Source organism: Plecotus auritus, assembly GCF_963455305.1.
Source record: "Plecotus auritus genome assembly, chromosome: 2".
Classification (NCBI taxonomy): Eukaryota; Metazoa; Chordata; class Mammalia; order Chiroptera; family Vespertilionidae; genus Plecotus; species Plecotus auritus.
Genome location: NC_137771.1, coordinates 174950924 through 174978744, shown reverse-complemented (window position 1 = coordinate 174978744; position 27821 = coordinate 174950924). Strand labels below are relative to the sequence as shown.

Sequence of the window (27821 nt, the reverse complement as noted above, 5' to 3'; positions counted from 1 at the left end):
TGCAAATCAAAACCACAATGAGATGCTACATCACACCCACTAGGATAGCTATAATAAAAAAGACAACAAGAACAGGTGAGGATGTGAAGAAAACTGGAATCCTCAACACATTGCTGGTGAGAATGAAAATGGTACAACTACTTCTGAAAACAGGCTGGCAGTTCCTCAAAAAGTTAAACAAAATTACCATATGACCCTGCCATTCCACTCCTAGGTTTATACCCAAGCGACCTAAAAACATATATCCACACAAAAACTTGTAAATGAATGTTCACAACAAATTATTGATAATAGCCAAAAAGTGGAAACCTAAATGTGTTCATCAACTAATGAATGAGTAAAGTTTGGTATATCCATATAATGGAATATTATTCAACCATTAAAAGGGAGAAAGTACTGACACATGCACACAAACCTTGAAAACACTACACTAAGTGGAAAAAGCCAGGAACAAACGATTACATACTCAATGACTCCATTTATACGAAATGTACAGAATAAGCAAATTTATAGAGAGAGAAAACAGATTAGTGGTTGCCAGGGCTGGGGGGGAGGGGTGGGTGGAAGGGAAATGGGGAATGACTGCTGATGGGTATAAGATTTCTTTTGGGGTTGATGAAACATTCTGGAATTAGTGGTTATAATTGAACAACCTTGTGAATAAGTTAAAAACTACTGAAATGTGGCCTGGCCAGTGTGGCTCAGCGGTTGAGCATCAACCCATGAACCAGTAGGTCACAGTTCGATTCCTGGTCAGGGCACATGCCAGGGTTGTGGGCTCCATCCCCAGTAGGGATGAGCAGGAAGCAGCTGATCAAAGATTCTCTCTCATCTTTGACCAGTTAACTGCCATGTGTCCAAAACGAAAACCATCCCCACACGCCATGATATTTTGAATTTAATTTTAAAAAAAACAACCGCTTGCGTCTATAGACACTTATGGCATACAAAGGGTTGATATTTCTATCCCTCTCACCCTCTCCTTTCCTCTCTCTGAAATCAATGAAAACATATTTTAAGAAACTACTGAATTGTAAAATTTAAAGGGTGAATTTAATGGTATGTGCATTTTTTAATTGCAAAAAATTTATCATTGTCTTCTTTAAAATGGCCCATGAAAACAGAGAACAGTACGGACATCACAAAGCATTAATGGTGCCCAAAGCTGGACCATTTCATCTGTACATTGAAGCCCCCATAGCATTTACTGATCACCCCTGTATCAATGTGTTTCAGCTATACGATGAACCTTGGCCTATGTTACTGGCTTTACCTTGTGATCTCAACGCATACCTGTGAAATTACCCAGAATTTATTGTATACAATACAGTAACACTATACAAAGTTATTCCCTACAGATCCAGAACTAAAGTCTTCCACGGGAAATGCACTGGTACACAAACTACTACAGTTGTTTCATGAACATATTATAATTTAAAAGAGTTCCACTTTTAAAACGCATTTGGTAAAATAACACTGTTCTCTAAATCCTATATAATAAAAGCCTAATATGGAGGAAAACCAAGATGGCGGCATAGGTAAGCACCTAAACTGCTGCCTCGCACAACAATTTCAAAACTACAACTAAAAGACAGAACGGACACCATCCAGAACCACAGGAAAGCTGGCTGAGTGAAAATTCTACAACTAGAAGGAAAGAGAAAAGCTCACAGAGAATTGGAGGTACGGCAAAGGGTCTTTGTGCGCGCAGAGAGGAAGGGCGGCAGAGAGCCTGGCTGACTTTCTCTGGCGGAAGGGGGAAGGAAGCCCCCGACTGCACTGAACCTCAGTTCTGACTGCACTGAACCCCAGTTCCGGGCGAGCCCCTGGGGACCCACGCTCTTGTGGGGGGAGTCTGGACTCTCGGGCGGAGACTCAGGAGCCGGGGAAGGCAGAAGTCTGAAGGTGTGCGCGTGCCAGTGCGCACAAAGGCTGCGGAGGTTGCCACAGGCTTTCCCTAGTGGAAGGGAGTCAGAGGCTCCTGACTGCACTGGGCCCCAGTTCTGACTGCACTGAACCCCAGTTCCAGGCGAGCCCCTGGGGACCCACGCTCTTGTGGGGGGAGTCTGGACTCTAGGGCGGAGACTCGGGAGCTGGGGAAGGCAGAGGTCTACGCGTGCGCACAAGGGCAAGGCTGACGGGAAGCCAAGACTGTCTGCTCCGCCCTGAGACTCCACCCCATCCAAGCTGAGCACAGAAGCTATTGCAATTTGGCAAGTCTAATCCTATAAGGCTGTCTCCAGAACCGAACTTCTCCCAGCGTAGACGTAGCTGATCCTTACAGCCAACTGGCCTGGAGGTCAATTCCTCCCAATGATACCAACAACAATCAAGACTTAATTACAACAAGGCTGTACACACAGTCCACAAAGGGGTGCACCAAGAGTGTCCACCTCAGGTTAACTGGGGAGGCCGACCCACTGGGCCATATAGGAAACCTAGCACACAAATTTACCCTACCAACTCAGGGAAGCAGTGAAAATGTGGCGTCAAAGAAACAGATCACAAACGAAAGAAATGGAGGAAAACAAACGACTGGATATAGAATTCAAAACCACGGTTATAAGGCTTTTCAAGAATATCCTAGAAAAGGCCGATAAATATAACGAGACCCTCGAAGACATGAAAAAGGACCAACTAGAAATTAAACATACACTGACTGAAATAAAAAATATTATACAGAGACCCAACAACAGACTAGAGGAATGCAAGAATCAAGTCAAAGATTTGAAATACAAAGAAGCAAAAAACACTCAACCGATAAAGCAAAAAGAAAAAAAAAATCCAAAAAGTTGAAGATAGTGTAAGAAGACTCTGGGACAACTTCAAGCGTACCAACATCAGAATTATGGGGGTGCCAGAAGAAGAGAGAGAGCAAGATACTGAAAACCTATTTGAAGAAATAATGACTGAAAACTTCCCCCACCTGGTGAAAGAAATAGACTTACAAGTCCAGGAAGCACACAGAACCCCAAACAAAAGGAATCCAAAGAGGACCACACCAAGACACATCATAATTAAAATGCCAAGAGCAAAAGACAAAGAGAGAATATTAAAAGCAGCAAGAGAAAAACAGTTAATTACCTACAAGGGAGCACCCATACGACTGTCAGCTGATTTCTCAACAGAAACTATGCAGGCCAGACGGGAGTGGCAAGAAATTTTCAATGTGATGAATAGCAAGAACCTACAACCAAGATTACTCTACCCAGCAAAGCTATCATTCAGAATTGAAGGGCAGATAAAGAGCTTCACAGATAATAAAAAGCTAAAGGAGTTCATCACCACCAAACCAGTATTATATGAAATGCTGAAAGGTATTCTTAAAGAAGAGGAAGAAGAAAAAAGTAAAGATAACAATTATGAACAACAAATACATATCTATCAACAAGTGAACCTAAAAATCAAGTGAATTAAAAACCTGAGGAACAGAATAATCTGGTGAATATATTAGAATCAGGGGCATAGAAAGGGAGTGGACTGATAATTCTCAGGGGGAAAGGGCTATAGGGGATTCATGAAGAGACTGGACAAAAATCATACACCTATGGATGAGGACAGTGGGGGGGGAGGTAAGGGCAGAGGGTGGGGTGGGAACTGGGTGGAGGGGAGCTATGGGGGGAAAAAGGAGAAACAATTGTAATAATCTGAATAAAGATTTATTTAAAAAAAATAAAATAAAATAAAAAAATAAAAAAATAAATAAATAAGCCTCGCCCAGCAAAAAAAAAAAAAAAAAAAAAAAGCCTAATATGCTAAGTGTCCAGTCAACCTGTTGGCTGTTCAACCAATCAAAGCTTAATATGCTAATGATATGCTAAAGCCGCTCAACCGCTCGCTATGGCGTGCACTAACCACCAGGGGGCAGACAGTCAACCAGTCGATCAGCTTGCTATGATGTGCACTGACCACCAGGGGAAAGCGCTCAATGCAGGAGCTGCCCCTTGGTGGTCAGTGTGCTACCACAAGGGGAGCGCCGCTCAGCCAGAAGCTGGGCTCATGGCTGGTGAGCGCAGCTGCAATGGTGGGAGCCTCTCCCAACTCCACAGCAGCACTACCGAGCGGAGGCAGCAGACGCAGTGGGCTGGGATGAGTGCAAGCGGTACAGCGCCTAGCCCCAGTTCGGGCTCCTCCCTGGCCGCCTGCCACTTGGCGCACTACTACATCCCTCGGGAGATGTCCAACTGCTGGTTTAGGCCCAATCCCCACAGGCCAGGCTGGGATCGGGCCTAAACTGGCAGTCAGACATCCCCCGAGGGGTCCCGGATTGCAAGAGAGTGCAGGCGGGGCTGAGGAACCCCCCCACCTCCACCCCGTGCACAAATTTCATGCACCGAGCCTCTAGTTCTATAGTATAAAATGTCATCTTTTCAATGAGCCTCTCATTTCAGGACACATTTCTTTGATCACCTTTTTGCAGACTATCGAAACCTATTCAAACATTTCATGCTGGTGCCATGACGAGCTGGGAACCTGCATCTCAGTGTCACCTATTTGTCTTTGGCTAACTCAGTGAGACAGCCAGCATCAAGGTCCTTACACTCAGGCTTCTTTCAAGCCCCAACTATGAGCTGAGGTACTCTTCTTTTCAAAGACACTCACAGTTTTGCTCTTGCAGTAAAAGAACCTCCAGAAATCCCCAATGTGCACAGAGAGCTTTAGCTGTTGTCTTGTTATTCTAGTCCTCAGCATACACTGCTCTGGGAATCCAACCATCGCTTTTAAGGATGGAATGCACGTGGCTTCCTTCTTATTCCTCACTTGTCATCTGGAGACTGAGCCGCCACCCAGCCTCATGCTCTAGGGAAGCTGAAGTTTGATGCATGAGGGGCAGATCACCAAGTACACTATGATTTCTTCGGTTTAATTAACACAGCCATCAATTAGTCAACTATAAAATATTACTGAGAACCTAGAATGTGCCAGGAACAGTGCTAAGAATATAATGGGGATGGGAGGAAGAGGGAGCACCTCCATTTCCATTGTTTCATGCCTTCTACATGGAGGATGCTCCACAAGACCAGCACTCCTGGCCTCTTGCTCCCGTCCATCTCTCCTCCCCTCGGGGCACACACAAATGCCTCCCTTAAGGCAGGAGGAGAAGCTGACCTGATGGGCGTGTGTGGGAGGTATGTCTGACCTGGCCTCTTCTCCCCAGCCCTGGAATTGCCTGCAGAGCCTGCCCAACCCTGCAGGGAAGCCAGTGGCTCTCCAGAGCTGCCTGTCCCTCCAGAAGTCTGTCTGGTTTTTATGTTCCAGGTTAGGCGGCTCCTGCTCCCTGTGTCTGTGTATCACTGCCAACCAGGCCAGAAATAGGGGTGGCAATGATGGGGTTCCTATCCACCTCAGTAAATGAAGAAGGTAAGTTATGTCCTGCCCTCATGGAGATTATATTCCAGTAGGGAGAGGCAGACTGCAAACAAAGAGGACAGTTATTTTCTCAAACTTTCGGAGCACACTCCTACCTAAGGCCTTTCTGACAAGCACTCTCTTCCAGGTGTCCAAATAGCTCGCACTCTCACTTCCTTCAGTCCCTGCTCAAATGTCACCTTAGCAGTGGGCCATCCCTGACCACTTACACCAAACAGCCAACAACCCCCACCCAAGTGGTTGGCAAACTGCGGCTCTGTTGACTAATGAGTTTACCGACCACTGACCTAGACTCTCGATTCCAATAATTACAGGCTGTTGTTGTTCCTTGTGATTAAGCCCCTATCCCAGTGGTCGGCAAACTCATTAGTCAACAGAGCGGCAAACCGCGGCTCGCGAGCCGCATGTGGCTTGCGAGCCGCAGTTTGCCGACCACTGCCCCACCCCGACACACATACACTCCATGTGTCCTCATCCTCTTGACTTCTCCCTAAACGACTAATCACAACCTGACTCACTCTACATGTACTGGTTATGTGTTTAAAGTCTACCTCCCACACATCCCCCACGACCCCAGAACGTAGGCTGCCTGAGGGCAGGGACTAGGTTCTGTTCCCGCTGTTCACAGGCACCCAGAACAGTGCCTGGCACAGGGCAAGCAATCCAGAACATCAGTTGAATGAATGAACAAGCGAACATGTGCTACAGATAAGGTGATGAGAAAGATAACGAGAGTGGGGGCTGCTTTAGAAAAGGGGTTCAGTGAAGGCCTTTCTGAGTAGTTAACATCTGAGTTGTAACACAGTGATAGCACAGGAGAAACACGACAACGCAGCAATATGGCTGTACTCCTCCAAAGGCATGCCAATGGTGGCTCAAAGAGCCTCACTGGGCCTCTGCAGGGGACTGGCCACCCCAAAAAGGAAGGAGATGGCACAGGGTCATGCGGGGGCACTGGGGCCTGCCCGTCGTATTGATTTTCCCAGAAGTGAGCAGAGTAGTACCGTGTTGTGAGATTGGACACACAACAGCCAACACAGCAGCACTGGGCTGAATGCATTACAGCACAGTGCCGTTTAATCCTCACCACCACATGTGAGGTGGGTGTTTCTCTTTTTACAGAGGAGGCTAAGGAGGCCCTTAGAGGCAAGGCAATCACCCAGCTAGTAACTGGCCAAGTGGGGTTGAAACTCAGTGATGTCTCTCTCCCTCAGGACCATCTCATGCCCCACTCAGTGAGTTTTGCAGCAGGGGAGGATGTACATGAGTGTGATGCTAAGTGACATGGGTTCCTGGATGGCACAGGCTGGGCCTGACCTGTATCTATGTCCCCTGCAGCTTTGGATTCAGAGGCCCACATCCAGTAGGTCTTGGTCATTCTTGGGGCTTTAAAGTGCAGCGTGGGCTCCTGAAGGGTGGGGCAGAGATGGCTGATTACCCCAAAACCTGCCCTCCTCTCCTCCCTGATTAACTGACCTTTTTAAACGGGGTGCTCTGCTTTGGTTCTCCATCCTGCTGCTGGAACACAGGTGTGATAAGTAAATCTCTAGCAGCCAACCTGACCATGAGGACAAGGGCTACTCGCCAGAGATGGATAAACAGAGAATTGGAAGGAGCCTAGGACCCTGAAAACTTCACGAAGGGCCCAGGAATGCCTACCTCTGGACTTCATTTAGATGAGAAATAAAGCTCAATCTTGCTTGTTTTTGTTTTTTATTTATATATTTTTATTTATTTCAGAGAGGAAGGGAGAGATAGATAGAAACATCAATGATGAGAATCATTGATCAGCTGTCTCCTGCACGTCCCACCCTGGGGATATGCCCTGACCGAGAATCAAACCATAACCTCTTGGTTCATAGGTCGACGCTCAACCACTGAGCCACGCCAGCTGGGCTCTATTTGGGGTTTTCATGGCATATTCTATCAAACCTGATCAACAGCAAGGAAGGGTTTTGGAAGAGAAAAATGTCGACCTAAGTTTGAGAAGTGTAGGATTCCAGAGACAGCAGAGGGCTCAGAAGCTCGTCCTACAGCTCAGGGAGGACAGGCTGGACAAGGAAGCTGAAGCCAGCTGCTGAGGGTCTGGAATGCTGGAGTACCCTGGGATGACTGTTAGCCAGGAGCCAGGAGCCAGGAGGTTTTGGGTGGAAGTGGTACGATAACATCAGCACTTTAGCAAAGTGAATGTGGCAGCCTTTCCCAGGCCAGCAGAACCAGGATAGCCTGGATGGACCAGAGCTGTGGAGTCAAATGTTTCCTGAATGTCTAGTAGGTGCAGGCCGTGTGCTCCCGGCTGCACAGGACAGAATCCTGGAGCTGAGTCTGAAAGATGTCAGAAGAGCACCAGGCACTCCTGTATCCTTTACAGCAGTGACTCCCATGTCTGCCTCCGCAGCCCCACAAAAACTCAGATTCCCAGGCCCACCCAGAGGAGTAGGACCCACAGACAGGGGCGGGGATTTTGTATTTTTAGTAGCTGTCCCCAGGTGATTCTATGTACAGTCCATGGACATATTAAATAGGCTAGAAGCAACTCCTTACCTGGTACCTGAAACACAGGTTTGGATGTTTATTTAAAAATAAACATCCAAATAATATATTTCCATACTATTAGACAAGCCAGTAGACTCTGAAAGACTTTCCATAATAGTCGAAACAACTAAGTAAATGTGTTGGGGTTTTTTTAGCTATTTATTTAACCACAATATAATCTAAAGTCACTAATAACTAATAGGTCTATGATCTATTTCTGCAATCATTTCAGCAAAAAAATAGTTATGTGTCACTTGAATATAGCCTGAGAAGAGACCTCCAAGCGTGAGCATGAGTCCTATGCTAGCTCACTGTAGCCCTGTTCTGAATCTTGCAGACATGGTGGAGTCCTAAAGCTCAGCCTAAGGGTTTCCCAAGATGTTCTAACACACTTCTGATGCAACCAGGGTGAGGATTTTTATAGTTTCCTTCTTCCTAATTAATATTGGAAAATGATTCTCAGTATAAAAACGCACTCCCATATACAAGGCATGATGCTTGGTGCTGGGGATACAATATTTAAGAGAAATCAGGGTCCATGTCCTTAAGGAGTTTATGGTCTAGAAAGGCAGACAAATAATTAATTCAATAATTATGTAATTACAACTGTCATAAGTATTACTAAGGAGAAGTACTTGGTGCTATGACAGAGCATAGTGAGACCTCAGGAAAAGTTTACCAAGCAAATATAACATTTGTGCTGAAAGCAGAGGACCAGTGAATAGGAGCAATTTTCTGCTAGAACTGATAAACCCTTATCTGACCATCTGGCTAGAAGCCCCCAAACTCTCACCCCTTATACCTCAGCAGGGTGGTGTTAATACCTCAGGTCACTTGCAGCTGCCGCCAGGACTTGGGGCGACAGCTATGGCTGTGAGAACTGGGCCCAGTAGAGGGAGAGAAACACATAAAACAAACTCCAAGCTGGACCTGCCCCTGGACCAATATTTCTGGTGCTATGTGCCGAGCATTATGCATAGGGATGGGAAATATGATATTGTAACAGTACCAGAAGGTACACAGGGAGGAAGAGGAAGACATGTCCCCCCTACCCCCCAAGGAGGGGATAGTATCTGAAGATGGGCAAGATTTGGAGATGGAGAGAGAAAGCATCCTGACAGTAGAATGACATAAACAAGCATGGAGGCTGGAAAGCACTGGGTGTGCAACAACTGCAGCTGGAGCTGAGGATGAGGGATAGCAGAGAGCTGGTAGTGATGTGCAGTGGGCCTGAGCTGCTACCTTTAACACAGAGAGTGAACAGATGACAATGCTGGTTCTTCAGGATGGTGTCTGGTGTCAAATCACAGCTCCCGCCCAGACTGGCCCTATGATCAAGAGCCCTAGGTGTTTTCCATTGGACTAGTGCAGCATTTCTCAAACAGCAGAGTCCTAAGGATCACCTAGGACAGGTTGCCAGGCCCCACCTCCAATTGGAAGATTCCAAGGGCCCCTGCAGCCACAAGCTCCAGGCCCTGGATTCTTGGCCTCCTACAACACAAAGTCCAGGCCTGGGTGGCCTTCCCTGACTATGGTGGGTGTTCCTGATAAGCAGGGGACAGACATTTGATGCTGTGGGGAAGCAGGAATGGAGAGCTGTGGAGGCCTGGGCCCAGACTGTCTCCTAGTCTAGGGACACTCTCAAAAAAGGTGAAAGAGTAGCCAAGGGCTCAGGAGGCAAGGAAGGACATTCCGGGCAGACAGTACAGCTTGTGTAAAGGCATATTCGGCACAGTTATGATCTCAGGTGCATGTAGGTGAAGGATGAGAATCAAAGCTGGAAGGGATGTCCAAGCCCACAACACAGATAGCCCTACCAAGAAACGAGGACTTGATTCTGTAGGCAACAAAAAGCCACAGCAGACCCCTAAAGCCTGCAGGATCCTGGCAACAGCTCCCCGTAGTCATTTACGGGGCACAAATACATGGGACATTATTCTTGCCTCCCCAGCACCAACATCAGTCTCCATCCTTTACGATCACCTACGATTCCTATCCAAAAATCAAACCTCGGATCCCCTCTGTGCAGCTACTAGGTCAAAATGAGGCAAGCAATTTGACTAAGGCAATTAACACTAAGCCAGGATCCCAGTCTCTGATGTGACAGGGAAAGGTTGGTCCAGCCTGCAACAAGTTGGCTAGCTAGCTCTGCTCTCCCCAGATGGCATCTGTACCTCTTGCAGCTTTCTTTCTCTTGCTCCCTTGGAGGAACCAGCAACCCTAAATGAGTTCACGATCCTTGAGGATGGGAAAGAAGGGGCCCAGAGAGGGGAAGAGATGGTTCACACTGGCTGGGTTTGAGGATGACCAACTGAAATACCTTAAAAACCAGAAGAAATGTTGGGGCAACTTCAACAATTCACGCAGCCTCACTAAGAAAGGTCCTGTCCAATAGACTCTACACAGGATGACTACTGGTGTCTTCAAATGACCTGCTTCACCCTCAAAAGTCAAAGACTAAGAGGATAAAAAGAGATGCAGACTCTGAAGGTACTGCTGAATCTCGCAATGCTAGCAAAGACGGGGTGTGCTGATTCTCTCGAGGGGGCCGCCGTTAATGGGGAGGGGATGGAGTTCTGGTCAGGGTTGTTAACACCGCGTCTCCACTCCTGCACCAGCTGAGTGCATGGGGCTCACGGATAATACTTTCAATTCGCAGTGAAAGCACATTTCGGACGGGGGTGTGGGGGCGCAGGGGCGGTGGTGGTGAGTAGTTAGGCTTCCAGAGGCGTTGGCAGTGGGCAGTGGGCAGCGCAATGAAGGCACTCCCCTCACAACCCCTGGAATCTGGCCTGGCGCGCACACTGGCCGCCCTGGGAACGCGGTGGGCCAACCGCCGGGAGCCCTCAGCGGCGGCCCCGCTCACCTTGCACTTGAAGCCGGCGGCGGGCGGCAGCAGCTCCCGCAGCAGGGCCTTGGCCACCTCGCGGCTGGCCTCCTCGCTCACGAAGTGCAGGTTAAGCACCTCGTGAGCCTCGAACTTGGCAAGGCGCAGCAGGGAGCGCAGCGCGACGCGGGCCTTGGCCTGCAGCGCGGCGTTGTGCTCCGCCTTGGTGAACATCATCAGCAGGTGGTAGTCCACCGGCCCGGCCCCACCGCCATCCAGGCTCTTGGCCTTGGCACCCAGGGCGGGCGCCACGGACCCCCGCGCCTGTTCCGGCACCGGCGGAGAGGGCGCCGCGGGGGCTCCGGCGCGGGCCTCCTTCAGCCTCTTGGTGGCGCTAGAGAAGGTCTCCCGGCCCGAGCCCAGGTAGTAGAAGGCACAGACGGCGAGCGCCGCGGCCAGCAGCAGCGCGCAGTAATGGGAACGCACAGCGCCCAGGCGCGCCATGGCCCGAGCGCACGGGGTCCCGCCTCGGAGGATGCCCATGCGGCCAGGACCGGGCACCCAGCAACCGGAGAGGAGCCGCGGAAACCCGTATACCGGCAGCCACTAGCTGCACCACCGGCGGGCGGCGGCCATGGCGGGGGCGGAGCTACGCTGCACTGAGCCAATCCGAGGGCGCTGATGCGCGGGGAGGCGTGGCCAGAGCTGCCGGGCAGCCGCTGGGTCCTAGGTTCAAAAGTTTTAAAGCCGGGATGAACCGCGGCAGTGTGATCTGAGCAGGGACTCACTAGGGGGTGGAGAATGCCAAAGGCCCGCCTGAGCTGTGAAAACTTAACCTCTTAAGTGCCTAGCCACAGACGCGAGGATTGAAGCTCTGCCTTAAAAGGTCCCAACGCAGGACCTTCGGTTAGCAAAGACTAAACTGCACGCACAAAGAGAAAATGTTATCTCTGTACCCTTTCCTCCCTAATTTCTTTGAGGCTTCAGTTCTCTCCCGACTCCTCACATCTTGGAGACCAACTAGAGCTGAGGAATTTAAACTAGCAATTTCCTTCCCCATTTCACAGTGAAGTAGGGTTGACACTTGAGGTGGATAGAAAAAGCCTTTCACCCGACTTGTCATCTCTTGAGGCGACCAGAGGTATCTAAAGAATGTGGCCAGCAGGGAGACCCCGCTGCCCAAAACTTCTGAATAGTTCAGAGAGCCCCAAAGGAGTAATACCGAGATTGTAATACCAATTATTTTTTTAAATCTTTATTGTTGAAAGTATTTCGTAAGGGCCCCTTTTTCCGCCCATTGACCCCCTCCAGCTCGCCCGGCCCCCACCCCAGGCTTTTACCACCCTATTGTCTGTGTCCTAGGGTTATGCATATATGCATACAAGGTTTTTACTTCAACACTTAAAAAGCCTTAATATGTACCAGGTAGTTTTGCAAATTCTAAACTAAGGGACATTTAGGTAAATTCTCCAAGGGCACACACACATTGGCAGCTTTGCCCCTAGACAGCTGGAAACTGTCAACTATATAAAAACTCATTAACTTCAATCTCTTAAGGACTGATGATACACCATAGCGTGTAAGTACCTGGTAAACATGTACAAATGGTCTGTGTGCTTGAAGAGGTGGAGATGAAAACACATAGAAAAACTCACCAGTCTATTGTGCCATGCCATTATTCTGAAGTATGGTCATTTTAATCTTAACTTAACCTGCTATTTGGCTTCTGTACTCATTTGCTTGCTAAAATAATAGAAGAGTTATTTTAATTTTCTGAACTTATGTATGATTGAATACTCCCTTGATGGCGGTTTGAATATCCCATTGATTGTGATCTCACTGGTCATCGAAGCACATTCCTCTAGGACCCAGGACAGATAGTGATCCTAAATTGTCTCAGCAGCTACAGATAACTGAGTTTCGGTTGACTCAGTGATCTCAGAATCTAGACAGCACAATTATTCTAAATCGCCCAGGTGGTTCCAGATAATGTGTTTCTGTTGATTCAGTGATTCGTAGATATTTTAGATAACTAAGTTGCTCAATTTCGCTTCTGTAAAAAAATGCTTTTTCGCGAAACAGGTTCCTCATTCCAGACCCAAAGATGTAATCAATACTTTTGTGATTTTTGTGATACTCTGCCAATATAAGCCTGATGTAGTGAGCTGTTTGGGGCTGCGAGGTCTGGAGCGCTTTTGCCCTTCATCAGCCACCGGCTTTTTTAATAAATGACTCCATAATTTGACTTTTTTTGAAGCGTCCTTTGTGAGATTTGGAGTACATCACAACAATTCCTCAAAGTGTGGTTCCCAGACCATAATTCATCTCATTTTTAACACTAGTTCTTTTAAACCACAGCAACACTTTTCTGAAAAACATTGGACCTCTGAAACAGGCTTGGCAGCAAGTTCAATGCATACTACTCACCTTTTTTAAAAAGACCGAAAAAACCCAATAGCAGAATTAGCTCAGTTGAGTAACAGGTTCTTTGATTCATGTAATCATCACAACTCTGAGAGGTAATATTTGCATTTTACAAGAGAGGAAACGGAAAGTTAGACAAATAAATTACCCAAATCTAGTTGGCTAATGAGTAATGGAACCAGGACCCTAATCCGAATCTCACTGCTTCCAAAGCTCAAGCTTTTAGCCAAGATTAGCACTGAAAGCAGTAATTTGAGCTCGGTATTGTGTGTATTGTGCCACAATCTTCGGCAGATGACACAGTGGTTAAGAGAGCCTTGCTTGTTTAAAGCAAGTTAAGAAGCTGGACTGCCACACTGGAAGACCACTGTGCCTCTACAAGCTGAGAGACATCAAGCAAGTTACTAAATTTTGAGCTGCAATTACACCCATATACAAAATGGGGTTAATATGGTACCTATGCCTCATGGGGTTATGAGAGGAAATAGATTAAAAAGCAGAACTGTAGCCGAAACCGGTTTGGCTCAGTGGATAGAGCGTCGGCCTGCGGACTGAAGGGTCCCGGGTTCGATTCTGGTCAAGGGCATGTACCTTGGTTGCGGGCACATCCCCAGTGGGAGGTGTGCAGGAGGCAGCTGATCGATGTTTCTCTCTCATCGATGTTTCTAGCTCTCTATCCCTCTCCCTTCCTCTCTGTAAAATATCAATAAAATAAAAAAATAAAAAAATAAAAAAAACCCTTCTTTAAAAAAAAAAAAAAAAAAAGCAGAACTGTACCTAACACGTAGTAAACAAATATAAAATATGCTAGAAATGCCAAGCTCTTAAGAAAGTCTAAATAGCCAATAAATACCAAAATACAATTTAGCAATCATAGCTTTTCGTGGGTATTTACAAAGACTAAACCCGTATCTCCATTAAGACTTCATTACATGTTCCACAGAATCCCCACAGCAGTGTGCTACAGCTATATTATTCTTCTAATGATTGTTTATAAGGGAGAAATAATTCTCAAATTGTGCCTTTTAAGCCTCCAACCTACACCATCAATAAGGTAGCTCTTTCCTCTGTCACTTATTCTAGAATTCATCCAACAAATATTTTCTTCTTCAGACCTTTTTAAGACCTCAGTACTACTAGGATTAATGAATAAGAAATGAGTAACAAGATAATTTAAATTTTACATAGAAAATCAGTTGATACAGGAAGGAACTGATCTTATCTCAAGATTTCCTTATTCCCAATTCTTAGCAAAAACTAATTTGCAGCTTCCTGAAGAATGCTATTGCCTGGAATCTAAAACAGTAAGTTGAAAGTAGTAGCCAGTCATTTGTTCAGTAGTTACCAAGTGACTACTACACTACATGCCAAGCATAGTAGCATCAGAGGATACAGCAATAAAAGAGAAAACAAAAAAAAACAAGAATCCTGCCCTCGTGGAGTTTACATTGTAGTGGGGGAAATAGACAAGTACAAAAAATAATGTAGGATGTCAGATGGTGATATGTGCTATTTCCTCAGCTTAAAATAGATACATCTGGGTGTATAATATGGCTAAATAGACAAGGAATTTTGGTAGGCACAATTACCCTTTCGTTGTTACTTTTAACTTCGGCCAAGTTCTCTGACTTCTGACCATAGATTAGAGGTGATTGGTTTTTCCTGTTGTATAATTTCCACATCTGTAACGTTAGGTAGATTATCAGATTTTGCTGTTGTATTGACTACTACCCAATATTGTCAACTAGGCACATTCCTTCACAGCAGATGAGGGTGTTCATTGGTACAACTTTTCTGGAGGACCCAATGGCAATCCTAAAATCTTTATGGCCTCTAAAAGAATTTTCAGCCAAAACCGGTTTGGCTCAGTGGATAGAGCGTCGGCCTACGGACTGAAGGGTCCCGGGTTCGATTCCGGTCAAGGGCATGTACCTTGGTTGCGGGCACATCCCCAGTAGGAGGTGTGCAGGAGGCAGCTGATCGATGTTTCTCTCTCATCGATGTTTCTGACTCTCTATCCCTCTCCCTTCCTCTCTGTAAAATATCAATAAAATATATTTAATAAATAAATAAATAAATAAAAGAATTTTCAGTTATCTTTTCTATCCAAATGAATGTTTCTCCCTGATAGTGGTTCTCAGATTTTGGTTGGCATTAGAAGTACCTGGAGGGCTTAGTGAAAATATAAAGGTTCAGGCCCTACTTATCTTCAGTGAGCCTGAGCCTCAATGGTGATTGTCTCACAGAATAAAGCTTGAAAAGCACTAGCCTAGACCTTCACCCAGCCAACCTCTTTCAGACCTTGGCTTAGATGTCACTGCCTCAACAAGTGGTCTCTAAACATTAACCAACCCATGTCTGGCTGAGGCACCATCCTCCACAATCCCCTGAAGGCCATCTATAAATTAGCCGGTCCCATCTTTCTCTGTTGCAAGAAAGCAGACTCCCAAGAAAACAGGAAGTGTCTACCTTTTTACCATTATATCCCTAGTACCTAACACGGTGCCTGACTCACTGAATAAGCCACAAAAATATACCCACCCATTGTGAACCAGCAGTCTAGGAAATCATTCTAAGGAAATAGTCAAGACTGTACTCAAATATCTAGACAAAAGGATAAAGCAGAGCTAGGTTTATGATGCCAAGAAATTGGAATCAAATGTTCATAATAAAGGGGCTAAACTAAAATGATGCTTTCAATAAAAATGGTGTATTCAACAAATGCAAGTAAACTTTTTAAAAAATTTTAATAAATCTTTATTGTTCAGATTATTACAATTGTTTCTCCTTTTTCCCCCCACAGCTCCCCTCCACCTGGTTCCCACCCCACCCTCTGCCCTTACCTCCCCACCATTGTCCTCATCCATAGGTGTACGATTTTTGTCCAGTCTCTTCCCGTACCCCCCACACCCCTTTCCCCCTGAGAATTATCAATCCACTCCCATTCTATGCCCCTGATTCTATTATATTCACCAGTTTGTTCTGTTCATCAGATTTTTAATTCACTTGATTTTTAGATTCGCTTGTTGATAGATATGTATTTGTTGTTCATAATTTTTATCTTTACTTTTTTCTTCTCCTTCCTCTTCTTAAAGAATACCTTTCAGCATTTCATATAATACTGGTTTGGTGGTGATGAATTCCTTTAGCTTTTTCTTATCAGTGAAGCTCTTTATCTGACCTTCAATTCTGAATGATAACTTTGCTGGATAGAGTAATCTTGGTTGCAGGTTCTTGCTATTCATCACTTTGAATATTTCTTGCCACTCCCTTCTGGCCTGCATAGTTTCTGTTGAGAAATCAGCTGACCATCGTATGGGTGCTCCCTTGTAAGTAATTAACTGTTTTTCTCTTGCTGCTTTTAATATTCTCTCTGTCTTTTGCCCTTGGCATTTTAATTATGATGTGTCTTGGTGTGGTCCTCTTAGGATTCCTTTTGTTTGGGGTTCTGTGCACTTCCTGGACTTGTAAGTCTATTTCTTTCACCAGGTGGGGAAAGTTTTCAGTCATTATTTCTTCAAATAGGTTTTCAGTATCATGCTCTCTCTCTTCTTCTGGCACCCCCATAATTCTGATGTTGGTACGCTTGAAGTTGTCCCAGAGGCTTCTTACACTATCTTCAAATTTTTGGATTCTTTTTTCTTTTTGCTTTTCCGGTTGAGTGTTTTTTTGCTTCTTTGTTTTTCAAATCTTTGACTTGATTCTTGTGTTCCTCTAGTCTGCTGTTGGGTCTCTGTATAATATTTATTTCAGTCAGTGTATGTTTAATTTCTAGTTGGTCCTTTTTCATATCCTCGAGGGTCTCGTTAAATTTATCGGCCTTTTCTAGAAAATTCTTGAAAAACCTTTTAACCGTGGTTTTGAACTCTATATCCAGTCATTTGTTTTCCTCCATTTCTTTGGTTTGTGATCTGTTTGTCTCCGCATTTTCGCTGCTTCCCTGAGTTGGTAGGGTGGCTTTGTTTGCTAGGAGTCCTATATGGCCCAGTGGGTCAGCCTCCCAGTTACCTGAGGTGGACACTCTTGGTGCACCCCTTTGTGGACTGTGTGTACAGCCTTGTTGCAGTTAAGTCTTGATTGTTGTTGGTGTCACTGGGAGGAATTGACCTCCAGGCTAATTGGCTGTGAGGATCCGCTGTGTCTATAATGGAAGAACTGCTGTGCTGGAGACATGCTTATGGGGCAGGACTTGTTTCAGTGGGGCTTTGGTGCTCACTGAGTCTGCCTCTTGAATGTGTCACTTATGGATGTTTGAGTAGTTGAAATCTGGTGTCTCACACTGACCACTAGGTACACTAGCTTCTGGATCTCCAATGGGGTGCAGGTCAGCTACTGTCTGAGGTCACCCAGCAGGAGCTACAGCGAGAACTACAGTTTCTCCTTTGCTTGGGGTTTGGAGGTTTTGGAGCTGTCTGACCAGAGCTACAGTTTGTTAGGTTAAGCTGCGATAGGGCAGGCCATTTATATACAAAAGCCGCTGTGTGGAGCTTGGGTGGGTTTATAGATTGTGAGGGGCGGGGTCTCAAGGAGTCACTAGGCTAGGGCGGGGCAAACAGCGATGGCTGCCAGTTAGCCGTCTCTGCGTTTCCTCCTTTCCAAGTCCCTGCATCCCGCGCCCCAGCGCAGTAAACAATGATTGCTGGGCGCACCTCTGAAAGAAAGTCACCCTCACTTTCCGACCCGATGGCAGACAGTCCAGCTTCTCCCAGTAGGAGTTTGGGTCCCCTGCATCTCTCCAGAAACTGGAGTTCGGAGTAATCAGGAGCTTGTCTCCCTTCGGGTTGAAAAAAGCAGTGCACCCAGTCGCCCACCGCCAGCCCGATTCACGCGCCTCCGTACCTCAGCTTTTCAGCGCTTGTGCACGTCTCAATGCTCTTTTCTCTTTCCTTCTAGTTGTAGAACTTCCACTCAGCCAGCTTTCCGGTGGTTCTGGGTGATAGACGTTTTGTCTTTTAGTTGCAGTTTTGAAATTGTTGTGCGAAGCAGTTTAGGTGTTTACCTATGCTGCCATCTTGGTTTCTCTGCAAGTAGAAACTTTAAAAAAAAAATAATAGAACCTATAGAAACTTGAGACATTATTAGCCAACTGCAATGAATGAAACATGAATTCTGATTTGGAGAACCTATTTAAAAAAAAAACAAAAAACACACGCATTTGAGACAATCGTGAAAATTTGAATATAGACTATAGTTTTTTAGTTTAAAGAAGTGTGGTATTGCCCTGGCTGGTGTTTCTCAATGGTTAGAGCACCAGCCCACAAACAAAAGGGATGCAGGTTCCATCTCACCCCGGCCAAGGTCAAGTGCAGAAGGCAACCAATCGATGTGCCTCTCTCCATCTCTTTCTCTCCCTGCTCCCCCCCTTCCACTCTCTCTCTCTAAAAAATAAAAAAAATGTGGTATTATGCTTTGCTTTTTTTTTTTTTTTTTTTTTTTAGAAATACATACTGAATAATTTCCTGGTTCAATGTCTGGGATTTGGTTTTTTTAAAATCTGGTAAGAGAAAAAAATGGGTGGAAGTACAAATGAAAAAATGCCAGCCAAGAGGTAATAGCTATTGAAGTTATTATTTTTATATGTTTGAATTTTTTCGTAATAAAACATTTTTAAAATCCTCCCCAAAGTGATGTAGAATACTTAAGGACTTAACAATTTGTTTCCCATTTATTAACCGAAAGAAGCAGGTAACAAAACAGTATGATCCCATTGTATATAAATACACATACCCAAAGGTCTATAAGGACATATGCCAAGGAAGTAAGTTTTCCCCTCAGTACTCTCCAATAGAACTTCCTATGATGCTGGGTATGTTATATTATCTGCCATGTTCAAAACAGCCAAAAGCCCGGCCAGTGTGGGTCAGTAGTTGAGTGTCAACCTATGAACCAGGAGGTCACTGTCAGGGCACATGCCTGGGTCTCAGGCTAGATTCCCAGTAGAGGGTGTGCAGGAGGCAGCTGAACAATGATTCTCTCTCATCATTGATGCTTCTCTCTCTCTCTCCCTCTCCCTTCCTTTCTGAAATAAAAAACAACAAACAGCAGCCACAAGGCAGTGCAACAGATAAACTCTTAACTTTGTGTAACTTTAATTTAAATTTCAATGGCCACAGTGGACACCACACTGGACAGCATGGGCAGATGACGGAATTATGGATGATTATCTTCTTTTTTTACTTACTGCAACTTAAACATTTTTCTACAATGAAAAAGCAGGCTTTGTTTTCATTTAAAACATTTACTGACTAGTGGTGTGGATTCTCTTCTTCACAGAACTATTTTTAAAATGAAATGAAGTGGGATAAAGCAAGTCACACAGAAAAGTTTTATGTGTTTGCTTTCAATTAGCTTTTAAAGGCAAAAGCAGGCAATTCACCTCCAGATCTGTTCTTTCAATCCCTCCATTCCTTCTGTCTCAATCCATATAAAAACATGTTTTTGTTTACTAAAAGGACTGAGTGTGAATGTGTTGTTTAGATTAGAAACTTCAACATATATGTCAATCATAATGGAAAGAAAAAAAAAAAAAGCTAGGGCCCCATAAAAGCCTTTGTGATTTTTATCTAGTGAATTGGGAGCCATACTGTGATCAGGCAGAAGAGAATGTTTAAAAGATCAAAATGGATTTCTTTATTGAAGCAATCAGGAAATGGGAGCAATCTGATGGATCTGACAGGGTTGGAAAGGAATATAGGATCTTAAACATGACAGTTGTTAACAGATAAGCCTGAAGTTGTAGTTTACAATAAAGTGAAAATGTGAGCATGAAAGAACTATGCCAGAGGTGAAATTTTTATTGACTTATAATAATTTTTTCAACATACAAAGTATTTAATCAAGTGTAATATTTACAATTCTTACATAATGTACATTTTAGAATAACTATAAAGATAATGTACTTTGTTTCATTTACAATGACAAACTACAGTAAAACTACATTCATGAATTAGATACAAATCCTCTACATACTAATAAAAAGTAAATGATGTGTTGGTTATACATTCTTTAAAATAGCCCCTTTCAGAGATAGCAAGAAATATTACATGTAATAATAAGTCTTTATGCCTGGAATGATCCAAAATACCACAAAGCACAAGTAAACACATACAGAAAAGTAGCTCATCGTTTTCAAAAGTTAACCTTTAGCCTTTGTGTAAAATAAATGATGTCAGCACTCTTTATAATGTAGCAAGCTTTCCCTGTTTAAAATTAACACTAAAAAGGTGGGGAAGAGTGTTGAGGAAAAATAAAAAAATCTAGAACATAAAATAGTGAAAAGACTAATATAGAGAAAAGCTTATTTAATCAAACCTTGCTTCTCTCCCCCATTATCTCATTTTAAGTATATAAATGTATGTAAACAGAAAAGGATGTCTACAAAATTATATTTGCAGATGTCAGGATTCAACCAAATTGAATCCAAGCCCCTTTTAGTTATCTTTCATCAAGAAATTTGTAAGTACAGGCATACCTCAGAGATACTGTGGGTTCATTTCCAGACCATCACAATAAAGCAAGTATCGTCATAAAGTAAGTCATAATCTTTTTGCTGGTGGAGGGTCTTGCCTTCAATTTGTAAAGACACAATATCTGTGAAGTGCAATAAAGTAAAGCACATTAAAATGAGGTATGCCTGTATATAGTAAATTAAAATTACCTTTGCAATGTTTCGCTTTCATTATGTTTGTTATTGCAAAAATGTAAATTTTCCTATAATTTAATGTTGTCAGATCCTAATCTATTCCTTCAAGGTAATTATATAGCCAGGTTCTCCGGAATATTTGGGGCTTTTATCAAAACACAAGGAAAGCTGGCAGTCATTATCAGATGTTGCTGCTTTACAATGATTTCAAATCAATTCATGATACAAATAAAGTGCCTCCAACTATTAAAGACAGAAAGGGGGCTCTGGTGTCATCTATACCACCAACCAGCAAACCAGTGACCCCCCTCTGTAAAACAAGAGTGAACCAGATCAAAGAAGAGACAACGTTGGCTCTCGCAGAGTAAATACCACAGACGTCCTACTGTGAACTCAGGTGAGATAAAGTAATGTCGAAGTACGATGTGAACAGCAGAACAGTATACAGAGGGATACTGTTATTGTTTCACTCTGCTTCATCGCATTGGTTTATTTGTGAGGGGCGCTGAATCCAAAAAGAACAGTAACTACTAGTCAGTGCTCTTTCCACTATGCAGGTCTGAAGTCATTCTGGAGAAACAATTCTATAAAAACATAATTTTTCCAGCTTGTGTCCATGGTCAAAGGTGCTAACAAACAGAAAAATTAATTTGACAATCTAAGAGTAATATGGGAATGTCTCATTATTCAAAATGGGTAGTAAATTTAGTCTTAAATGCAATTTGGTTGATTGTGACCATACTTTTTACATTTATAAAATTATATATCTAAAATACTGCTTAACACGTCACAAAATTGAGTTGTCCAGATTGTAAAGGTATATGTTTTTGTGGGATTTTTCTTTTTCAAAATGCACTCATGAAGAACCAAAGCACATATTCCAAATTAAATCTATACATTTTGAGAAACAAACACCAAAGTTCATTAAAGTCTATAGTGAAGACCAGCAGAAATTAGGCAAACACTGTAATGTAGTGAATCCCTGGAAATTCCTGGATTTCTAAGGACTGTACCAAAGGTAATTTTTAAAACCTTATAAAATTGCAAATAACTACTCAATTACCTTTAGTCTAGTTCTAACATGAAACTGCACCTGATGAACTCCTCACTGTGCAAACAATATTTTTATTTTAATATTAATCTAACTTCTAAGTTAATGAGCTAATGATATGCACTAACAGAATAATGAGAAATAATCAGAAACTATTATCAGCAGATCAGTTAAGGAGAGAAAACAAAGGGAAGTCACATTGACCTATGAAGCCCAAGAGTATGATTAACATTGTTTCCACTATAGTTTCTCATAATGCATTGAATAATTCACGGCGCAATAATACTCAGATTTTTTACATACTATAGAAAAGATGTTACTTAACAGCTCAATTTACCCTGGTAAGAGCCACCCTTTGTAACTACTTGTAACTATTATACTTTATAGCCTTGCTGTTTACTGTATCATTTCTGCCAAATTTAATCCAAATTATCTCTCAGCATATTTAAGAAATCAAACCACAGGAATGTATTTTTGTAGTACCAGATTCAAGTAGGCACTAATTACTGCCACATTAACAGCTCATGACTCAAGCCACAGGAGGTAAGAGTGTCATGAAGAATTGCCTTCACATCTAGAGATTCCACAGGTTTTCTGAAGCACCAATGGCTGGATCCAAAAGGAAATCTGCCTATGCATCCTCAGATAAAGGGTAGAGCTTTAGGAGTGAAATCCTAGGATTAAACAGGAATAGGCACTGCAAAGGAAAAGTGAATCTCTCTTTTCTCTTTCTTTCTTTCGGTTGTTTTCAACATATTTCCTTATGCTTGAGTTTTTCGAAAAATCAATCTCAAAGTACACTTTAATAAAAATTATATAAATCAAACTTTTGCCAAGCCAGATGATCTGTGACTGAGGTAAAACAGGAGAGATTTAATGTTCCTGTTATTGGTTTAATTACAATACAAGGCTTTTGTAAGTTAGGATTTACTTAGAAATAATTCATAAATATAGTTTTTATTCTTATCCGATATGCAGTGATTATTACTAAATAAGCATTATATGCATGCAATTTGACCAAACATGGAACCTTTCCTGTGATGTGAATTTATTTCAGTATAATTCCTGTTTAGACAGATCCCGTTTTGACAGTCAATTAATTTATAAAACTCTAGTTATTGGGAGGAAGGGAGGTTAGAAAATGTATTTCTGCCCAATTAAATAATATTTACCTACTTATTTGATAACCCAAATTTTAAAAACTCTTATTTAGAAACTGAGTATCAACAATAACACATGTAACTTGTAAAAAAAGATTAAATTTAATTGTTGACAATATCAGAAAGAAACCATGCTCTGGTTAGTATGGCTCAGTTGGTTGAGCATTATCCTCTGTGCACCAGAAGGTCGCCAGTTTGATTCCCAGTTAGGGCACATGCCCAAGTTTTGGGCTCAGGAGGCAGCCAATCAATGTTTCTCTCCCTCTCTCTCTCTCTCTCTCTCTCTCTCTCTCCCCCCCCCGCTTCCTCTCTTTCTCTCAAAACAAAAATCAATAAAAACATTTTTTTAAAAAGAAAGAAACCATAAGGCAAATTACTAAATTATTTTATACTCTTGACAAGATATGTCAACCAAAGATGGAATTAGACTAATTTGTAGCATACACATGATAAATTGGTATATCCATATTTTGGAATTCAAGGGTCTGTGATTCATAAAACCAAATACTAAAGCTATATAGATGTTATAATTTAAAAGAATATATACTGTATACAACAAGTACACAGAATAGATGTTGGAAAAATTAAAAAGCAATTTAATGCTATATTTTAGTTAAAGCTAAGAAAAACATGACGTTTTTTTCTCCTTTTACAAAGAGATTTTTCTTTCACAAGGACCAACAGCAAAAATATATCTTGAAAAGGACAAATTTCAAATATAAAAATGCTCTACATTACTCTATAAGTCAGCTTTTCCTTTGAAAGTTACAATATGAGGAAAGCATAATTTTGCAATATTCAAGTAACCTTTGAAACAGTTTTATTACATCAATAAGTTTGTCCAGGTTTTAGGAAATCAAGCCAACAATGAAGAACTAAACTTTCTATAACTGAGAATCTTTTGGTGATTAAAAAAAATTGTTAAGGGCTTCTTTTTGCTGCATAAAATGGAATAAAACTGAAGGACTGAGTTATATCTACCTGTACAACCACTGTAAGTATGCTAAAGTAATGGACAATAACCAGATATCTAAGGAGTATAACTGCATTTATGAGCCAATGGGGGAAACATACTCTCTAGCTAATAATTAAATTACATATGTGTGTATAACAGCTAGGCTATCAAAGCAAAACAAAACCATTTCTGAACCACTAACGTTATCTGGGAAACTAAAGAAAAGACATACTCTTGAGGCAGGCAGGACCAGTCAGCTCCCACTCAATGCAAACATGCTTAACTGAATGACACTGGGTACGACGCACAGAAGAAAATCAATGCTACCATCCACTAGCAAAAAAAGAGATTTTTGTCTACACTCTTAGGACATAGTAACCTAAAGATGGCCTTAGTCCGGATTCAATTTTTATCTATAAAATAGCCCTGTAAACAGGCTCTTTTTCTTTTTGTGGGTCCTAAAGTAGGCTCCTCTTCCAACTACTAAAGCCTTATGTTTTACCAATGAATGGGTACCATTTTTCCAAACTACTCAATATCTACTAAAATTAAGTAGAATTAAAGTAGTAAAAATGTGTGAGTTTTCAAATCTATACATTAGGAAGTCAACAGATTTAGTATTCTCCCCTTCTTAAAAAAAAAAAAAAAATCAGAATTTCTGTGAATCTTGCTGGAAACGATTTAGTTTTTCTGGATTATTGGATGCCATCTGAGAAAAATCACGAAAAATGTCTTGATAAGTTTCATCACCTGCATGAAAATAAAATAAGGACACTTTAAAAATGTATACAATAAAAGTATTAATAAACAATATTCATTCTTATATGTAGTAACTAGTTTATAATTCATTATATTAAAATTTTGTTTAGCTGAGCATTTTTGAAAGAAAAAAGATGAACTAAATATAAATGCTGGAAAAGTATATAGTGAAAGAAGAAAGGGAAACTATACCTGAAAAAAGCACCTCAAATGCAGCCATAGAGGAAAGTTCAGAGTTAGAAAAGAGCAAAGATGCAAGTATTTTAAAGCAATGTGCAGAAATACATTTATTCATACATGGGAAATAAAAGTCAGTATAAGTGAGGTATAGTAAACAAGGCATCCTTTAAATAAATATTTCCCTTGATCAAGACCAAAAGGAAAGACAAAAACAAAAAACAAAAAAACACACTAACTGTTTCTGATGGATGCAAGTTATTAACCAGACTGATAATCAGGTGGGGGGGGGGCCTACTTTAATATTATCTTTAAAAGGCATTTAATAATTTAAATAGCATGTGAAAAAGAAATTCTTTACTCTAACTTTAATGCTTAACTAAAACTAACCCACTAATCCCCTGCTTACTAAGCTTATAAAATGATAAAGCCTAGAAAATGACTACAAAATGATAATTTCACATGTAGTCAGAAGTTTTTTATTTACTGTAGGTCATATGAGCAAGAATTCTATGACAAAAATGGGAATACCAAAAACATGTTAAATTAGAATAACAGACATGTATATACATACAAATATGCTTGTAGAGAAAAAGATTATACATACTGATATTACAGCTGATTGAATACTATATTTCTTGCCATGAGAAATTAAACATATGCACACATACAGATTACTCCTCAAATAAAGGATTTGTATAAAATAAAATCTTATTTTCAAGATGAGTAATCCATCAGGAATGCTTCCTATTAAACATCAGCTTTATACAGAAGTTTGGCATAGTTCTGTTTTCAAGATTTAGACTATCAAACACTAATATACATGACTATTGTTGCAACATGGTTTTATAATTATTTCCCAGAATATACCTTGCATCCATCTTATTACAAACTCAATTGCTACAGCAGTAAGTTTTGTCAGGTTTTAAAAGGAGATTTTTTGAGGCAAAAGATGTCATACCAAAAGCTAGAGAATTAGAAAAAATTTGGGAAGGGGACGAAGATCTAGTAAAAAGGTCTAATAGCATAACCCAAAAATTTTCAATAAAAGTTTTTAATACTTTCAATATTTTTTCACTTTTAATATTTAATCTATGTAAAAAGCAAGTAATTAAAATCTCTATATAGTTTTCATTTAACCCTGGAAATTTCTCATGACCTGAATCAATCACTCTACTTTAAAAAGAAAAAAGTAAGGAGAGAATCTTAATAGGGTTGGCTAAGAGCAACATTCTTAACTCATTGTCATTAAAACAATAAAAATAAAGATTGATATGCTGGAACAATTGGTAAGACAGTCCAATTATACCCATGATTTCTTAAAAGTTACTCTCACATTAAAAGACAAACTACAATCTATTCCCATTTTCAGCCATTCTAAAAGATATAAAATAATACAAGAAGAGACCAACATTAAATATCAATTAAGAAACCATACAAAATATTTAAAATTTTTTCTTACTCTTAAGATGTTGAATTAAAATATTTAAAATATTTATTGTAAACATTATAAATATTTTTAAAATACTATTTAAACTGGAGAGTCTGGAATTTTACTTTCCAAGAAAGTGTAAAGTGCAGATTATAATATAAAAATACCACACTGATTTTACCATTCAACACCAGAAGTAACTTAAAAGGCACACATTATACATTCAAGAAGAAATAGGAAGAAGGATTAGCAGAGACACCAATGCCAAATAGTTTACAGATAGCACCAGATGAGCATTCTTAGTATTATAACAGTACAATGGCGATATATGGCTTCTACTATTAGCAATGCATATTTTATATAGCAAGCTGTGGAATTTTTTCTTTTTGTGGTTTTCCAGTTTTCGTTTTAAAATTATCTAGTACCTATTACACAAGTACATTTTAGTAGAACCATTGTACCATGCAAAACAAATTATAAACTCTTTTATTCACTGAATTAAATGCTTCTTTGAGGGAAAAGTTGTTGGTGCTACACACTAATCATTTGTTGCACTTATGAATACATTTTAAAGAGTTACTACAATACGGAAGGAAGTCTCACCTTCACACACACACAAAACTTTTTATTAACATTCAGTTTCTAATAAAACACTAAATAATGGACTATCAATATACCTTTCTTAGGCTTCAAAATATATGGTCAGAAAACAAACGTTACAATAACGATAATGACTAAGTTATTTAATATAATTAACATAAATCGACTTCAATGTGATCCTTTAAAATTTAAATATAATTTTAATCATTTAGAATTTCTCCCAAGGCAACTATAACTTGTCTACACTAGAATATATAAACAATAAGCCAGAATATGATGCCCTGGAAAGTTTACAGAAGTACATTTAACAGTTTATTATTAATGGTAAACAACTAGTCACCCAATATTTTTAATGCTAAGTTATATCCTTTAAATTACTTAATCGCATTGTATTAGTATTTCTCTTCAGAAAGTTAACTCTTCTATATGCCTGGACAGTTCTGAGTTTTTAAAGTGTGGACTGCTGTTTCCACTGGTAGTTTAAAATAGTTTTTGATTTTTGGTATTCAGAATAGCCACTGCAACAGCAGTTATAATGATCCAAGATTGTTGATTTTGCTCTTGAGCAAAGAGATGGCAGCATGTGAAACCCCACCCCCAACTAATCTTGCCCCATCTGGGTTAATTACAGCCTTCTTTTATAACTGATTAGATCAGACATAAGCCTTTGTCAGTAACATACTCACATAACCAGTAGTGGTTAACTAAAGCAGTGATTTTCAACCGACTAAGAAACTGCCAACAATCAAGAGGAATCCTAGGACCAGAAATTGGACTGTGGGAATCACCACACTGGTTTCCAACAATTCAGAGCAGGGCATGATATCTCACTCACCGCCCCCCCCCCCCCCCCGCCCCGCACCCCAATTGTCCTAAGAGTTGCAGTAAC

At 41.5% G+C, this 27821-nt stretch overlaps 2 protein-coding genes across 5 annotated transcripts in view; both read right to left on the bottom strand.

Moving 5' to 3' along the window:
• Positions 1 to 11366, bottom strand: part of XXYLT1 (xyloside xylosyltransferase 1) — a 162203-nt gene extending 150837 nt beyond the window's left edge. Inside the window, exon 1 of the mRNA XM_080655456.1 lies at positions 10772 to 11366. Within this exon, the coding sequence (XP_080511582.1) occupies positions 10772 to 11275 (504 nt within the window). The 5' untranslated portion in view covers positions 11276 to 11366. The remainder of the gene's footprint in view (positions 1 to 10771) is intronic.
• Positions 11367 to 22588: 11222 nt separating this feature from the next.
• ACAP2 (ArfGAP with coiled-coil, ankyrin repeat and PH domains 2) overlaps positions 22589 to 27821 on the bottom strand; it is a 161173-nt gene continuing 155940 nt past the window's right edge. For all 4 annotated transcript variants that reach the window (XM_080656703.1, XM_080656705.1, XM_080656704.1 and 1 more), the window contains one exon: positions 22589 to 24714. In XM_080656703.1, the coding sequence (XP_080512829.1) occupies positions 24614 to 24714 (101 nt within the window). In that variant the 3' untranslated portion in view covers positions 22589 to 24613. The remainder of the gene's footprint in view (positions 24715 to 27821) is intronic.